We start from the raw sequence: 18974 nt of genomic DNA, 5'->3' as shown, positions 1-18974 counted from the left end.
GAACGTGGGGCCACACTCGGAGCATATATGTCACCACATGGAGCTTTATCACATGGAGCCTCTGTGTGGTGCTGTGGCTCATGGATTATTTTGGGAGGATATCTGTGGAGCCTATATTTGGAGCTATGGCTCATGGACTATTTTGGGAGTATATCTGTGGAGCCTATATTTGGAGCTATGGCTCATGGACTATTTTGGGAGGATATCTGTGGAGCCTATATTTGGAGCTATGGCTCATGGACTATTTTGGGAGGATATCTGTGGAGCCTATATTTGGAGCTATAGCTCATGGATTATTTTGGGGGTATATCTGTGGAGCCTATATTTGGAGCTATGGCTCATGGACTATTTTGGGAGTATATCTGTGGAGCCTATATTTGGAGCTGTGGCTCATGGACTATTTTGGGAGTATATCTGTGTAGCCTATATTTGGAGCTGTGGCTCATGGACTATTTTGGGAGTATATCTGTGGAGCCTATATTTGGAGCTGTGGCTAATGGACTATTTTGGGAGTATATCTGTGGAGCCTATATTTGGAGCTATGGCTCATGGACTATTTTGGGAGTATATCTGTGGAGCCTATATTTGGAGCTGTGGCTCATGGACTATTTTGGGAGTATATCTGTGGAGCCTATATTTGGAGCTATGGCTCATGGACTATTTTGGGAGTATATCTGTGGAGCCTATATTTGGAGCTGTGGCTCATGGACTATTTTGGGAGTATATCTGTGGAGCCTATATTTGGAGCTGTGGCTAATGGACTATTTTGGGAGTATATCTGTGGAGCCTATATTTGGAGCTATGGCTCATGGACTATTTTGGGAGTAACTGTGGAGCCTATATTTGGAGCTATGGCTCATGGACTATTTTGGGAGTATATCTGTGGAGCCTATATTTGGAGCTATGGCTAATGGACTATTTTGGGAGTATATCTGTGGAGCCTATATTTGGAACTGTGGCTCATGGACTATTTAGGGAGTATATCTGTGGAGCCTATATTTGGAGCTATGGCTCATGGACTATTTTGGGAGTATATCTGTGGAGCCTATATTTGGAGCTATGGCTCATGGACTATTTTGGGAGTATATCTGTGGAGCCTATATTTGGAGCTGTGGCAGAGGCAGTGAATGCCCGGTCCGGAGCGACTCCTGGCACAGCTCCACCATCTGGCTGACGGTGATGACACTCTCGGCTGTCATGTCACACTCGCTCTCACCTGCAACACACAGACTTGGGTCAGACAAAAATAGTTTATGTCAGGCCAAAAGATGAGAATACACAAAGTGACTTTGAATGCAGGTACTTTGTTTCTAACAGGGGAAAAAAGTAACTGCGCTTCATAAAAAGTTCAGTAAAGTTGCAGCAGGATAACGCTTCTCACACATTGTAACAGACTTTCTAAGGCAGCATACCATTGCTGTACTCCCTTGAACTATCTTGGATGAGGCAGAACGATGACCAGAACCAGCCGTTCATGCTTGCTGAGTTGGGCTAATCTATGGTTGACATTTGGAACAACATCTCCCAGGTTGTTTCCAATCATCAGTGTCTTCAATGCTCCGCCGCTGCCTCGCTTGTATCAGCGCAAATGGTGGTCACACCAGACACTGATATTGTTGATTGAGTTGTTACACACCCCTCCTTTAGAGCGTGTCGCTCTATCTCCGGATACCAGGTATGAGTTTGTGAAAATGAATTTATGCTGGAAGGCTAGACAAAACTGACAGCTTTACAGTGGAAACCGTTCCATAGCTAAATTAGTCAAACCAACATCACGATAGGTTGAAATTGTATATATTAGATCTGTGTCATTGCATTGATAATAAATTATATGTATATCATGTATATATGTTATGAAAGAGGCTCTTGAGTTTATTCTTTTATTCACGCATGAACATTCAACAATAGATATGAGGTGGGCGTGGCCAAATGCAAATGTCCACTTGGCAAAAAAATATTTCCGGATCCCTGGACAGATGAATGACCAAATATCATGTTGTTAGTTTCAATAGCATAACATTTACACCACTTTATATGAAGCACAGTTCCTTTTCCCTGAGTATATTATGATCTGAGCTGCTGTATGTAGTGAGGGGGGATGGGTTGGGCGACGATGAAACACTAGTAATAAAAGTATACAAGGAATTATATTTACACAAATGCACCCTGGTAGTTGAAGGACTGATTCACCTCGGACTTTCACAGCTTACCTACTCAGTAAGGAAAGTTAAATAAGAAAAAGGCATGTTCTATTACAGCTGGGAGAGTGAGTGCGTTTGACAATGTTCCAGCAATATCACGGCATGTCAGGAATCGAACCCGGGTCTTCAGCAAGACGAGTGTATGCTTTAACCACTAGGCTACCCAACCGCCCATCAGCTGGGACAAGTTCAAATTTACAACCCGCGTACCCGACCCCCTATACCCGACCCTACCCGAGTACCCGCTATAGGTGTCAAGTTAGGTACTAGATGTCTAACTTGGATTTCGTTTTACTGCAGCCTGGCTAAAACTAGTTGGATACATGTATTAAACCATCTGATCATGCACACACTGAAGTTGAGTGAAGTTTTATCTTTACTCAAACATATACAAGTAAACACGAAGTGTGAACATAGGGTTACCATGGAGTTTCACATCTTCCCGAGGCAAGAGAGTTAACTGACTGTAAAAGTCCAGTTTCCACCCTTGCCGAACTACGCTGGTATTATGGAGTTACATTTTGGCTGGACTAACGAGTCTATGCATAGTCCAATCAAAATCAAGCAACGAAATCGAAAAACCGGTTCATTAACTGTCATGCAGATTTTGGTCGATTGCAGGATTTGCAAAGCATGTGCACCGCCAACTCGTTGTCGGCAGATATTTTCCAATTCACGTTTTTAATCAAGGTGCGCACGTGATTTGATGCATTTAGCGATGTAAGACCCGTTTTATCACAATATAGATATTGATAATCGATCAGATCATTCTGGCTGGGCGCCGCCATTTTGTTTGAAGCAAATGCAAGTGATACGAGAGGTGGAATCTGATTGGTCCATAGGAGAGGCTTAGAAGGGACATAACTGGTAATAGCCCAGTTATTCCAGCCTAGTTCGGCAAGTGTGGAAACTGGACTTTTAAAGTCAGTTAGCTCTCTTGCCTCGGGAAGATGGGAGTTTCATTGTTCTGTCAAGACCCGTGAAGATCCGGGGTAGAATAGGTCTTCAGCAACCCATGCTTGCCGTAAAAGGTGACTATGCTTGTAAGAGGCGACAAACTGGATCGGATTGTCAGGCTCTCTGACTTGGTTGATGCATGTCATCGATCCCAGCTGCGTGGATCGATGCTCATGATGTCAATCACTAGATTGTCTGGTCCAGTCTTGATTATTTGCAGACCACCGTCATAAAGCTGGAATATTGCTGAGTGCGGCGTTAAACAAACAAACATGAATAGAAAAATAATCTTCACAAAACATATGGTAAACATTAGATTTCCTTTAAAACTTGGTGTCACCTTTCACAATGTCAGTGAAGTGGGACATCTCACTCTTGTACGCTGCAAGGTATCGCTGTATTCCGTCGTGAACCATTGGCGCCAGCACAGTCCCTACGTCGCACCACTGTTGAACGCTGCTTGTCCGAGGATTCTCAATCTTCAACATCCCTGAAGAACCCAGCACCTGTTGGGAATAGTACCAGTTACACAAAACCAAGTCTCAGCTCCATAAATTACTAAATTTTCTCAAAAGTTTAATATAAGAAATTTATGAAAAAGGCTTAATTATTAATCTGAGTGCCATGATTGACATACTAAACTCTCAGCTGGCGCCTGCACATTTTCCACTATTGAAGAATATTTGTATTTTTGTCTTTTGGATTCCATGCCATTATATTAAGTTAGTCTTTCATTGCCTCTTACTTATTCATGGAGTTCCAGCTCCCAGGGCTTTGTGGATTTGAGAAGACACTCAAAGTATAAATATATGTATTTGTTTAAAAGTTCGTCTTTTATAACTTTTTATTGGTGCAAACAAATCTGCAACTCGCTGAGGTTTTTTTTACATTGCTACATCCTAGACCTTGTAATATTTTTCTAAGACTTTTTTAGGATGTTTCACAGTTAAGATTCTACCTAAACAGTCTCCATGACAATCATCATATTATACCTCTAGCCTCTGGACATATCAGCATGGATCTCTTTCTAAACTGTCTCCATGACAACCATTATCTTACACCTCTAGCCTCTGGACATATCAGCATGGATCTCTTTCTAAACTGTCTCCATGACAACCATTATATTACACCTCTAACCTCTGGACATATCAGCATGGATCTCTTTCTAAACTGTCTCCATGACAACCATTATATTACACCTCTAGCCTCTGGACATATCAGCATGGATCTCTTTCTAAACTGTCTCCATGACAACCATTATATTACACCTCTAACCTCTGGACATATCAGCATGGATCTCTTTCTAAACTGTCTCCATGACAACCATTATATTCATACCTCTAGCCTCTGGTCGTATCCATACTCTGCTCCTATCCGAGAGTTGTCTATGGTTGCTATGGCGCCGCTGGGGAACTTGATCATGATGGAAGTCATGTCTACATCCTGGCACTCAGCAAACATCTCTTCATGGGCGTGGCCGTACGCAACTAAAGACAGGGGGCGTTCCCCAGCCAGCCAGCATGCAGCGTCCAAGTCATGAACACAGCTGTCCAGAAATATTCCACCTGAGTATACAACCATTCGTATAAGTATGATGATATATATACAACAATCTGTGTAGGTGTGACGATATATACAACAATTTGTGTAGGTATGACGATATATACAATTCGTGTAAGAGTGATGATATATACAACAATTCGTGTAAGTATGATGATATATACAACAATCTGTGTAGGTGTGACGATATATACGACAATTTGTGTAGGTATGACGATATATACAATTCGTGTAAGAGTGATGATATATACAACAATTCGTGTAAGTATGATGATATAAACAACAATTTGTGTAGGTATGACGATATATACAATTCGTGTAAGAGTGATGATATATACAACAATTCGTGTAAGTATGATGATATATACAACAATTTGTGTAGGTATCACGATATATACAATTCGTGTAACTATGATGATATATACAACAATCTGTGTAGGTGTGACGATATATACAACAATTTGTGTAGGTATGACGATATATACAATTCGTGTAAGAATGATGATATATACAACAATTTGTGTAGGTATGATGATATATACAATTCTTGTAAGAATGATGATATATACAACAATTTGTGTAAGTATGATGATATATACAACAATTTGTGTAGGTATCACGATATATACAATTTGTGTAAGTATGATGATATATACAACAATCTGTGTAGATATGACGATATATACAATTCGTGTAAGAATGATGATATATACACCAATTCGTGTAAGAATGATGATATATACACCAATTCGTGTAAGTATGATGATATATACAACAATTTGTGTAGGTATGACGATATATACAATTCGTGTAAGTATGATGATATATACAACCATTCATGTAAGTATAAGGATATATATACAACAATTCATGTAGGTGTGACGATATATACAACAATTTGTCTAGATATGACGATATATACAACGATTTGTGTAGGTATGACGATATATACAATTCGTGTAAGAATGATGATATATACAACAATTGGTGTAAGTATGATGATATATACAACAATTTGTGTAGGTATGATGATATATACAATTCGTGTAAGTATGATGATATATACAACAATTTGTATAGGTATGACGATATATACAAGAATTTGTGTAGGTATGACGATGTATACAAACATTCGTGTAAGTATGACGATATTTACAACAATTTGTGTAGGTATGACGATATATACAGGGAAGAGGGAGAGAGAGAGTATGTATGACATGATGGCAGTATAAACAAGGAAGAAGAGAGAGAGAGTATGTATGACATGATGGCAGTATATACAGGGAAGAAGGGAGACAGAGAGTATGTATGACATGACTGCAGTATATACAGGGAAGAAGGGAGAGAGTATGTATGACATGATGGCAGTATATACAGGGAAGAAGAGAGAGAGAGTATGTATGACATGATGGCAGTATATACAGGGAAGAAGGGAGAGAGAGTATGTATGACATGATGGCAGTATATACAGGGAAGAAGAGAGAGAGAGTATGTATGACATGATGGCAGTATAAACAAGGAAGAAGAGAGAGAGAGTATGTATGACATGATGGCAGTATATACAGGGAAGAAGAGAGAGAGAGTATGTATGACATGATGGCAGTATAAACAAGGAAGAAGAGAGAGAGAGTATGTATGACATGATGGCAGTATATACAGGGAAGAAGGGAGAGAGAGTATGTATGACATGATGGCAGTATATACAGGGAAGAAGGGAGAGAGTATGTATGACATGATGGCAGTATATACAGGGAAGAAGAGAGAGAGAGTATGTATGACATGATGGCAGTATATACAGGGAAGAAGGGAGAGAGAGTATGTATGACATGATGGCAGTATATACAGGGAAGAAGAGAGAGAGAGTATGTATGACATGGTGGCGGTATATACAGGGAAGAAGAGAGAGAGAGTATGTATGACATGATGGCAGTATATACAGGGAAGAAGAGAGAGAGAGTATGTATGACATGATGGCAGTATATACAAGGAAGAAGAGAGAGAGAGTATGTATGACATGATGGCAGTATATACAGGGAAGAAGAGAGAGAGTATGTATGACATGATGGCAGTATATACAAGGAAGAAGAGAGAGAGAGTATGTATGACATGATGGCAGTATATACAGGGAAGAAGAGAGAGAGTATGTATGACATGATGGCAGTATATACAGGGAAGAAGAGAGAGAGTATGTATGACATGATGGCGGTATATACAGGGAAGAAGAGAGAGAGAGTATGTATGACATGATGGCAGTATATACAGGGAAGAAGGGAGAGAGAGTATGTATGACATGATGGCAGTATATACAGGGAAGAAGAGAGAGAGTATGTATGACATGATGGCAGTATATACAGGGAAGAAGGGAGAGAGAGAGTATGTATGACATGATGGCGGTATATACAGGGAAGAAGAGAGAGAGTATGTGTGACATGATGGCAGTATATACAGGGAAGAAGAGAGAGAGAGTATGTATGACATGATGGCAGTATATACAGGGAAGAAGAGAGAGAGAGTATGTATGACATGATGGCAGTATATACAGGGAAGAAGAGAGAGAGTATGTATGACATGATGGCAGTATATACAGGGAAGAAGGGAGAGAGAGTATGTATGACATGATGGCAGTATATACAGGGAAGAAGAGAGAGAGTATGTATGACATGATGGCAGTATATACAGGGAAGAAGGGAGAGAGAGAGTATGTATGACATGATGGCAGTATATACAGGGAAGAAGAGAGAGAGAGAGTATGTATGACATGATGGCAGTATATACAGGGAAGAAGAGAGAGAGAATATGTATGGCATGATGGCAGTATATACAGGGAAGAAGAGAGAGAGTATGTGTGACATGATGGCAGTATATACAGGGAAGAAGAGAGAGAGAGTATGTATGACATGATGGCGGTATATACAGGGAAGAAGGGAGAGAGAGAGTATGTATGACATGATGGCAGTATATACAGGGAAGAAGAGAGAGAGAGTATGTATGACATGATGGCAGTATATACAAGGAAGAAGAGAGAGAGAGTATGTATGACATGATGGCAGTATATACAGGGAAGAAGGGAGAGAGAGTATGTATGACATGATGGCGGTATATACAGGGAAGAAGAGAGAGAGAGTATGTATGACATGATGGCAGTATATACAGGGAAGAAGAGAGAGAGAGTATGTATGACATGATGGCTGTATATACAGGGAAGAAGGGAGAGAGAGTATGTATGACATGATGGCAGTATATACAGGGAAGAAGAGAGAGAGTATGTATGACATGATGGCAGTATATACAGGGAAGAAGAGAGAGAGAGTATGTATGGCATGATGGCAGTATATACAGGGAAGAAGAGAGAGAGAGTATGTGTGACATGATGGTAGTATATACAGGGAAGAAGGGAGAGAGAGAGTATGTGTGACATGATGGCAGTATATACAGGGAAGAAGAGAGAGAGAGTATGTATGACATGATGGCAGTATATACAGGGAAGAAGAGAGAGAGAGTATGTATGACATGATGGCAGTATATACAGGGAAGAAGAGAGAGAGTATGTATGACATGATGGCGGTATATACAGGGAAGAAGAGAGAGAGTATGTATGACATGATGGCAGTATATACAGGGAAGAAGAGAGAGAGAGAGTATGTATGACATGATGGCAGTATATACAGGGAAGAAGAGAGAGAGAGAGTATGTATGACATGATAGCAGTATATACAGGGAAGAAGAGAGAGAGAGAGTATGTATGACATGATAGCAGTATATACAGGGAAGAAGAGAGAGAGAGAGTATGTATGACATGATAGCAGTATATACAGGGAAGAAGAGAGAGAGAGAGTATGTATGACATGATGGCAGTATATACAGGGAAGAAGAGAGAGAGTATGTATGACATGATAGCAGTATATACAGGAAAGAAGAGAGAGAGAGAGTATGTATGACATGATGGCAGTATATACAGGGAAGAAGAGAGAGAGAGAGTATGTATGACATGATAGCAGTATATACAGGGAAGAAGAGAGAGAGAGAGTATGTATGACATGATGGCAGTATATACAGGGAAGAAGAGAGAGAGTATGTATGACATGATGGCAGTATATACAGGGAAGAAGAGAGAGAGTATGTATGACATGATGGCGGTATATACAACGAAGAAGGGAGACAGAGTATGTATGACATGATGGCGGTATATACAGGGAAGAAGGGAGAGAGAGAGTATGTGTGACATGATGGCAGTATATACAGGGAAGAAGAGAGAGAGTATGTATGACATGATGGCAGTATATACAGGGAAGAAGAGAGAGAGAGAGTATGTATGACATGATGGCAGTACATACAGGGAAGAAGAGAGAGAGTATGTATGACATGATGGCGGTATATACAGGGAAGAAGAGAGAGAGAGAGAGTATGTATGACATGATGGCAGTATATACAGGGAAGAAGAGAGAGAGAGAGTATTATGACATGATGGCAGTACATACAGGGAAGAAGAGAGAGAGAGTATGTATGACATGATGGCAGTATATACAAGGAAGAAGAGAGAGAGAGTATGTATGACATGATGGCAGTATATACAGGGAAGAAGAGAGAGAGAGTATGTATGACATGATGGCAGTATATACAAGGAAGAAGAGAGAGAGAGTATGTATGACATGATGGCAGTATATACAGGGAAGAAGAGAGAGAGAGAGTATGTATGACATGATGGCAGTATATACAGGGAAGAAGAGAGAGAGTATGTGTGACATGATGGCAGTATATACAGGGAAGAAGAGAGAGAGAGTATGTATGACATGATGGCAGTATATACAGGGAAGAAGAGAGAGAGAGAGTATGTATGACATGATGGCAGTATATACAGGGAAGAAGAGAGAGAGTATGTGTGACATGATGGCAGTATATACAGGGAAGAAGAGAGAGAGAGAGTATGTATGACATGATGGCAGTATATACAGGGAAGAAGAGAGAGAGAGTATGTATGACATGATGGCAGTATATACAGGGAAGAAGAGAGAGAGAGTATGTATCGCATGATGGCAGTATATACAGGGAAGAAGAGAGAGAGAGAGTATGTATGACATGATGGCAGTATATACAGGGAAGAAGAGAGAGAGAGTATGTATGACATGATGGCAGTATATACAGGGAAGAAGAGAGAGAGTATGTATGACATGATGGCAGTATATACAGGGAAGAAGAGAGAGAGTATGTATGACATGATGGCGGTATATACAGGGAAGAAGAGAGAGAGAGTATGTATGACATGATGGCAGTATATACAGGGAAGAAGGGAGAGAGAGAGTATGTATGACATGATGGCGGTATATACAGGGAAGAAGAGAGAGAATATGTATGACATGATGGCAGTATATACAAGGAAGAAGAGAGAGAGAGTATGTATGACATGATGGCAGTATATACAGGGAAGAAGAGAGAGAGAGAGTATGTATGACATGATGGCAGTATATACAGGGAAGAAGAGAGAGAGAGTATGTATGACATGATGGCAGTATATACAGGGAAGAAGAGAGAGAGAGAGTATGTATGACATGATGGCGGTATATACAGGGAAGAAGAGAGAGAGTATGTATGACATGATGGCAGTATATACAAGGAAGAAGAGAGAGAGAGTATGTATGACATGATGGCAGTATATACAGGGAAGAAGAGAGAGAGAGAGTATGTTTGACATGATGGCAGTTCATACAGGGAAGAAGAGAGAGAGAGTATGTATGACATGATGGCGGTATATACCTGAATGTTGGAGGAAGGCTGATGTATTGTGGGAAGGGCCATCTCGTGATGTGAGCTTGAGGATGCGGAGTTTGCCGATGACCCCCTGCCTGATCTTGGAGTACACTTCACTAAAGTCTGCATCCTTTCGTCTGTTGGGAATATTATTGTACGCTCATTAATGCCGTGTTCAAGTAGAGATGATTCAGGTATTTTGTTGCACAATTTGCATTGACGCTCTGAAACGTCATATGAGCAGACCCTGAAGATATTGTTATTGTTAGATATAGAGCTGATTTGGGAGGTCAGGGATATAATACACTACACCTTACACCATATTGCTAGCTGCTTTTATACTCTGGACAATGACCAATAGTGACTTTCTGCAGACAGATACTATTGTCTTAAAATATAAGAGAACTTAAAAGAATGAAATTCAGTTAAAACAAAAATATCCTGTCAATCAGGTGAGTTGGGATTAATACAATATTATTTCATTGATAATGGCGTGATGACTTAATGTGGGTAGAGGACACACAGCGGCACTTGCCCTCTTGGTGAATGTCTTACAAAAATGGTTCAGTCCGCTTTCAAACCGAACTCACTCCCTCGCTCCACAGCAGCAGAGTTCCCCTCACCTCTGGAAGCCACAGTACAGTGTGAGGCGCTTCTCCCTCGCGAGGCGGTAGCTGGACGTGGCGCTCTCACAGCTCAGGCCGATGGGCTTCTCACAGAACACATGCTTCCCTGGAGCATAAACATAACCAGCGGCGTCTTGATATGACTGTTAACACAACAGTATACCTGTGTTCAGTATAACACAATGATATACAGGTAATCATTGTGTTACATACTTGTGTTCAGTGTTCCGTGTGTTATATACCTGTGTTCAGTGTGAGACTTACCTGTGTTCAGTGTGAGACATACTTGTGTTCAATGTGACATACCTGTGTTTAGTGTGTGATATACCTGTGTTCAGTGTGTGACATACCTGTGTTCAGTGTGTGACATACCTGTGTTCAGTGTTCAGTGTGAGACATACCTGTGTTCAGTGTGTGACATACCTGTGTTCAGTGTGTGACATACCTGTGTTCAGTGTGTGACATACCTGTGTTCAGTGTGAGACATACCTGTGTTCAATGTGAGACATACCTGTGTTCAGTGTGAGACATACCTGTGTTCAGTGTGAGACATACCTGTGTTCAGTGTGAGACATACCTGTGTTCAATGTGACATACCTGTGTTTAGTGTGTGATATACCTGTGTTCAGTGTGTGACATACCTGTGTTCAGTGTGTGACATACCTGTGTTCAGTGTGTGACATACCTGTGTTCAGTGTGTGACATACCTGTGTTTAGTGTGTGACATACCTGCGTTCAGTGTGTGACATACCTGTGTTCAGTGTGTGATATATCTGTGTTCAGTGTGTGAGATACCTATGTTCAATGTGAGACATACCTGTCTTCAGTGTGTGATATATCTGTGTTCAGTGTGTGACATCCCTGTGTTCAGTGTGAGACATACCTGTGTTCAATGTGACATACCTGTGTTTAGTGTGATATACCTGTGTTCAGTGTGTGACATACCTGTGTTCAGTGTGTGATATACCTGTGTTCAGTGTGAGACATACCTGTGTTCAATGTGATATACCTGAGTTTAGTGTGTGATATACCTGTGTTCAGTGTGTGACATACCTGTGTTCAGTGTGTGACATACCTGTGTTCAGTGTTCAGTGTGAGACATACCTGTGTTCAGTGTGTGACATACCTGTGTTCAGTGTGTGACATACCTGTGTTCAGTGTGTGACATACCTGTGTTCAGTGTGAGACATACCTCTGTTTAGTGTGTGATATACCTGTGTTCAATGTGAGACATACCTGTGTTTAGTGTGTGATATACCTGTGTTCAGTGTGTGACATACCTGTGTTCAGTGTGTGATATATCTGTGTTCAGTGTGTGATATACCTTTGTTCAGTGTGTGATATACCTGTGTTTAGTGTGTTACATACCTGTGTTCAGTGTATGACATACCTGTGTTCAATGTGAGACATACCTGTGTTTAGTGTGTGATATACCTGTGTTCAGTGTATGATATACCTGTGTTTAGTGTGTGATATACCTGTGTTCAGTGTGTGATATACCTGTGTTCAGTGTATGATATATCTGTGTTTAGTGTGTTACATACCTGTGTTTAGTGTGTGACATACCTGTGTTCAATGTGAGACATACCTCTGTTCAGTGTGAGACATACCTGTGTTCAGTGTGTGACATACCTGTCTTTAGTGTGTGACATACCTGTGTTTAGTGTGTGACATACCTGTGTTCAGTGTGATACATACCTGTGTTCAATGTGAGACATACCTGTGTTTAGTGTGTGACATACCTGTGTTCAGTGTGTGACATACCTGTGTTCAGTGTGTGATATATCTGTGTTCAGTGTGTGAGATACCTATGTTCAATGTGAGACATACCTGTGTTCAGTGTGTGACATACCTGTGTTCTGTGTGTGACATATCTGTGTTCTGTGTGTGACATACCTGTGTTCAATGTGAGACATACCTGTGTTCAATGTGTGACATACCTGTGTTCTGTGTGTGACATACCTGTGTTCAGTGTGTGACATATCTGTGTTCAGTGTGTGACATACCTGTGTTCTGTGTGTGACATATCTGTGTTCTGTGTGTGACATACCTGTGTTCAATGTGAGACATACCTGTGTTCAATGTGTGACATACCTGTGTTCTGTGTGTGACATACCTGTGTTCAGTGTGTGACATATCTGTGTTCAGTGTGTGACATACCTGTGTTCAATGTGAGACATACCTGTGTTCAATGTGAGACATACCTGTGTTCAGTGTTCAGTGTGTGACATACCTGTGTTCTGTGTGTGACATGCCTGTGTTCTGTGTGTGACATATCTGTGTTCAGTGTGTGATATACCTGTGTTTAGTGTGTGAGATACCTGTGTTCAGTGTGTGACATATCTGTGTTCTGTGTGTGACATACCTGTGTTCAGTGTGTGACATATCTGTGTTCTGTGTGTGACATACCTGTGTTCAGTGTGTGATATACCTGTGTTCAGTGTGTGACATATCTGTGTTCTGTGTGTGACATACCTGTGTTCAGTGTGTGACATATCTGTGTTCTGTGTGTGACATACCTGTGTTCAGTGTGTGATATACCTGTGTTCAGTGTGTGACATATCTGTGTTCAATGTGAGACATACCTGTGTTCAATGTGAGACATACCTGTGTTCAGTGTTCAGTGTGTGACATACCTGTGTTCTGTGTGTGACATACCTGTGTTTAGTGTGTGACATACCTGTGTTTAGTATGAGACATACCTGTGTTTGGTGTGTGACATACCTGTGTTCAATGTGAGACATACCTGTGTTTAGTGTGTGATATACCTGTGTTTAGTGTGTGACATATCTGTGTTTAGTGTTTAGTGTGTTACATACCTGTGTTTAGTGTGTGACATACCTGTGTTCAGTGTGTGACATACCTGTGTTCAGTGTGAGACATACCTGTGTTCAATGTGAGACATACCTGTGTTTAGTGTGTGACATACCTGTGTTCAATGTGAGACATACCTGTGTTCAGTGTGAGACATACCTGTGTTCAATGTGAGACATACCTGTGTTCAGTGTGTGACATACCTGTGTTTAGTGTTTGACATACCTGTGTTCAGTGTGTGACAAACCTGTGTTCAGTGTTCAGTGTGTGACATACCTGTGTTCTGTGTGTGACATACCTGTGTTTAGTGTGTGACATACCTGTGTTCAGTGTTAGACATACCTGTGTTCAGTGTGTGATATATCTGTGTTCAGTGTGTGATATACATGTGTTCAATGTGAGACATACCTGTGTTTAGTGTGTGACATACCTGTGTTCAGTGTGTGACATACCTGTGTTCAGTGTGTGATATATCTGTGTTCAGTGTGTGAGATACCTATGTTCAATGTGAGACATACCTGTGTTCAGTGTGTGACATACCTGTGTTCTGTGTGTGACATATCTGTGTTCTGTGTGTGACATACCTGTGTTCAGTGTGTGATATACCTGTGTTAAGTGTGTGACATACCTGTGTTCAATGTGAGACATACCTGTGTTCAATGTGAGACATACCTGTGTTCAGTGTTCAGTGTGTGACATACCTGTGTTCAGTGTGTGATATACCTGTGTTCTGTGTGTGACATACCTGTGTTCAGTGTGTGATATATCTGTGTTCAGTGTGTGATATACCTGTGTTCAGTGTGAGACATACCTGTGTTCAATGTGAGACATACCTGTGTTTAGTGTGTGACATACCTGTGTTCTGTGTGAGACATACCTGTGTTCAATGTGAGACATACCTGTGTTTAGTGTGTGACATACCTGTGTTCAATGTGAGACATACCTGTGTTTAGTGTGTGATATATCTGTGTTCAGTGTGTGAGATACCTATGTTCAATGTGAGACATACCTGTGTTCAGTGTGTGACATACCTGTGTTCTGTGTGTGACATACCTGTGTTCTGTGTGTGACATACCTGTGTTCAGTGTGTGATATACCTGTGTTAAGTGTGTGACATACCTGTGTTCAATGTGAGACATACCTGTGTTCAATGTGAGACATACCTGTGTTCAGTGTTCAGTGTGTGACATACCTGTGTTCAGTGTGTGATATACCTGTGTTCTGTGTGTGACATACCTGTGTTCAGTGTGTGATATATCTGTGTTCAGTGTGTGATATACCTGTGTTCAGTGTGAGACATACCTGTGTTCAATGTGAGACATACCTGTGTTTAGTGTGTGACATACCTGTGTTCTGTGTGAGACATACCTGTGTTCAATGTGAGACATACCTGTGTTTAGTGTGTGACATACCTGTGTTCAATGTGAGACATACCTGTGTTTAGTGTGTGACATACCTGTGTTTAGTGTGTGACATACCTGTGTTTAGTGTGTGACATACCTGTGTTCAGTGTTCAGTGTGTGACATACCTGTATTCAGTGTGAGACATACCTGTGTTTAGTGTGTGACATACCTGTGTTCAATGTGAGACATACCTGTGTTTAGTGTGTGACATACCTGTGTTTAGTGTGAGACATACCTGTGTTCAGTGTGTGGATTACCTGTGTTCAGTGTGTGACATACCTGTGTTCAGTGTGTGGATTACCTGTGTTCAGTGTTCAGTGTGTGACATACCTGTGTTCTGTGTTTGACGTACCTGTGTTCAGTGTTAAGTGTGTGACATACCTGTGTTCAGTATGTGAATTACCTTTGTTCAGTGTGTGACATACCTGTGTACAGTGTTAAGTGTGTGACATACCTGTGTTCAGTATGTGAATTACCTGTGTTCAGTGTGTGACATACCTGTGTTCAGTGTTCAGTGTGCGACATACCTGTGTTCAGTGCAGCCTGTATCAGGTTCTCGTGGGTTGAGGCAGGTGTACAGATCACGACAGCTGTCACCCTCAGAAACAAAAATTAATTCATTAAAGCTGCGTCAACTTGGACTACAGGACTAAGAAACTGACAAACTATTTTAAAAACACATTTCTTTAATTACTAATGAATTCCTTCATTAGATATTTGATATTCTACATTAATTCATGAACTCTAATTCATGAACAATGCTTAAGATATTGGTATGAAATCAGCCATCATCAATTAGTGTCACTCCGTATTGTTCCTGTGTTTGTTGTTCCTCAGTATAAAGAGACAAACTACGGACATGGTTGAGTACAGCTTAAGAAATAACAAGTACATCCCCAAACGACAAAATATCCACACGAGGATCCAGTGTTTGATTTGTTTATCGCCACACTAAGCAATATTCCAGCTTTTGTATGGCAGTCTGTAAATAATCGAGTCTGGACATAAAATAAAAACTACTGGTAATGGTGATATGTGTTTCACAAAATAAGAGTGAGTGAGTGAGTATGGTTTTACGCCGTTTTTAGCAATATTCCAGCAATATCACGGCAGGGGACACCAGAAATGGGCTTCACACATTGTACCCATGTTTGGAATCGAACCCGGGTCTTCGGCGTGACTAACGAACGCTTTAAAACCACAAGGCTACCCTACCACCCCCACAAAATAAGAACCTAACATAAATTGTATTTTAAGTACACCTCAAATTTTTCAAGAGGCAGTTTACTGGATTGGGTGGCAGACTTGGTATAAGGTGTGTCATTGCACCTGACAATGTGTCTTGTTGCTCATAATATCAATCACTGGATTGTCTGGTCCAGACTCAATTATTAATAGGTCACTGTATTAAAGCCGGAATATTGCTAAGTGCCAAACAAAACAAACTTTCCTGGCTTGAAACATCCCCCAACTTGAAGCGTGAAGTGCCACTCACTCCTTGTCTTCTAACACTGTGTTGATGTCCGTGATGTCAGCAATGTCTGTGGTCGGCAGTCTGAGGGAAACAAGCACCTGCTGTACTTGAGGGTGAACACCGGCTTCATCTACCACCCACTTCACCCTCACCCCCCTCAGCGAAGCCAGGGTGGTCAGGTGTAGTTTACCCATCCGGCCACAGCCAAACACAGCAACAGTTACAGTTACTGCAGCCATTACAATATCTATCAAGGGATAGTATCAAAACCTTTTTAGTATTTCTTTCATCATTCACATTCCTTGTAAAGCCTTAAGGTGTTCACTCATTTACAAGTGATTGTCTGGTCTCATTTATTTACAGGCCGCAGCCACATAACTGGAATATTGCCTAGTGAAGTGATAAATAGTAAAAAGACAAACTTTCACCCTCGTTCAAGAGGTCTGTATACTGTCACTGGTCACAAGCTCCTTTGCTTTCCGTAAAAGGCGACTATGCTTGCCATAAAAGGTGAATATGCTTGCCCTAAAAGTCGACTATGCTTGCCCTAAAAGTCGACTATGCTTGTCATAAAAGGCGACTAAACTTGCCCTAAAAGTCGACTATGCTTGTCATGAAAGGCGACTATGTTTGCCCTAAAAGTTGACTATGCTTGCCATTTTATAGCTTGCCCTAAAAGGCGACTATGCTTGCCATAAAAGGCGACTATGCTTGCCCTAAAAGTCGACTATGCCCGTCATAAAAAGGCGACTATGCTTGTCATATAAGGTGACAATGTTTGTCGTAAAAGGCGACTATGCTTGCCGTAAAAGGCGACTATGCTTGCCCTAAAAGACGACTATGCTTGTCATAAAAAGGCGACTATGCTTGTCATATAAGGTGACTATGATTGTCGTAAAAGGCGACTATGCTTGTCATAAAAGGCGACTATGTTTGCCCTAAAAGTTGACTATGCTTGCCATTTTATAGCTTGCCATAAAAGGCGACTATGCTTGCCATAAAAGGCGACTATGCTTGCCCTAAAAGTCGACTATGCTTGTCATAAAAAGGCGACTATGCTTGTCATATAAGATGACTATGTTTGTCGTAAAAGGCGACTATGCTTGCCGTAAAAGGCGACTATGCTTGTCGTAAAAGGCATCTATGCTTGTCATAAAAGGCGACTATGCTTGTCATAAAAGGCGACTATGCTTGTCGTAAAAGGCATCTATGCTTGCCCTAAAAGTCGACTATGCTTGTCATAAAAAGGCGACTATGCTTGTCATATAAGGTGACTAGGCTTGTCGTAAAAGGCGACTATGCTTGCCGTAAAAGGCGACTATGCTTGTCGTAAAAGGCAACTATGCTTGCCGTAAAAGGCGACTATGCTTTTCGTAAGGGGCGACTAACACGATTGGATGGTCAGGCTCGCAGACTTGGTCGATGCATGTCATCGTATTCGAATTGTGTGGATTGATGCTCATGATGTCAATCAATGGATTGTCTGGACCAGACTTGATTATTTACAGACCACCCTCATATAGCTGGAATATTGCTGAGTGTGGCGTTTAACAACAAACAAAGAAACATCAATACCTCATTCCAGCAGTATTTTTACTGCCACTGCCACAAGCTCCTCACTGTGCTACGCAGCCTTCAACCCTGTGCGGGTCATGCAGACTTAATGGAAGATTTTACAATTTTGCACAAAGATAAATCAACTCTGATATCTTCTTAAATTTTGTGAATAAATGGATAAATTAAGTTTTGAAAGTATCAACAGCTGTTTCCACATCCTCTTTGAATATCTGTCTTTTGAGTGTTTGAGATGGCCCCTAACCTACATGCATGCATCTTGCCCCACATTCCACGCTTGTCACACCACATCAACTACTATCTTAAGAGACCAAAGATCACTGCTGGGGGTGTCAGTCTCAGAGATTCCATTGATATCAAATAGGAAGATATGATATAAATCTAATACAAACATAAACAATAACAATACATCCTCTCAGCATACACTCCATGTCGAGACCCACAGTGAAGCCTCTTACACTGTTTGCCGACAGGTAACAAAATTAACATAGAAAATGCACAAGGTAATCTAAATCCCTGGATGTAAAACAATGCCTAGCAGAGCAAAACATACAATTTGAACGGTAAATCAACATGTCTGGTTATTTTTAATCTCAAATTTCTCATCACCCGTTTGTT

At 41.0% G+C, this 18974-nt stretch overlaps 1 protein-coding gene across 1 annotated transcript; it reads right to left on the bottom strand.

Moving 5' to 3' along the window:
• Nucleotides 1-820: 820 nt before the first annotated feature.
• LOC124151150 (uncharacterized oxidoreductase YrbE-like) lies at nucleotides 821-17024 on the bottom strand. Its single transcript, XM_048382997.1, has 7 exons — nucleotides 16803-17024; nucleotides 15835-15905; nucleotides 11087-11195; nucleotides 10470-10600; nucleotides 4497-4723; nucleotides 3499-3664; nucleotides 821-1216 (listed from the first exon to the last, which is right to left on the bottom strand). Exons 1-7 carry the CDS (start codon nucleotides 17018-17020, stop codon nucleotides 1098-1100), a joined length of 1041 nt encoding a protein of 346 aa, XP_048238954.1. The 5' UTR covers nucleotides 17021-17024; the 3' UTR covers nucleotides 821-1097.
• Between the last annotated feature and the right edge of the window lie 1950 nt (nucleotides 17025-18974).

This window comes from Haliotis rufescens, unplaced genomic scaffold, assembly GCF_023055435.1.
Source record: "Haliotis rufescens isolate VD_foot unplaced genomic scaffold, xgHalRufe1.0.p SCAF_43, whole genome shotgun sequence".
NCBI lineage: Eukaryota > Metazoa > Mollusca > Gastropoda > Lepetellida > Haliotidae > Haliotis > Haliotis rufescens.
This window is presented reverse-complemented; position numbering and strand designations above follow the sequence as displayed.

Coding starts and splice junctions, on each gene's coding strand:
- LOC124151150 (XM_048382997.1), bottom strand. CDS start 17,020: ATGGCTGCAGTAACTGTAACTGTTGCTGTGTTTGGCTGTGGCCGGATG. Junction 11,196..15,834: donor ACAGGCTGCACTGAACACAG/GTATGTCGCACA, acceptor TTTATGCTCCAG/GGAAGCATGTGTTCTGTGAG. Junction 1,217..3,498: donor CTTCACTGACATTGTGAAAG/GTGACACCAAGT, acceptor TGTGTGTTGCAG/GTGAGAGCGAGTGTGACATG.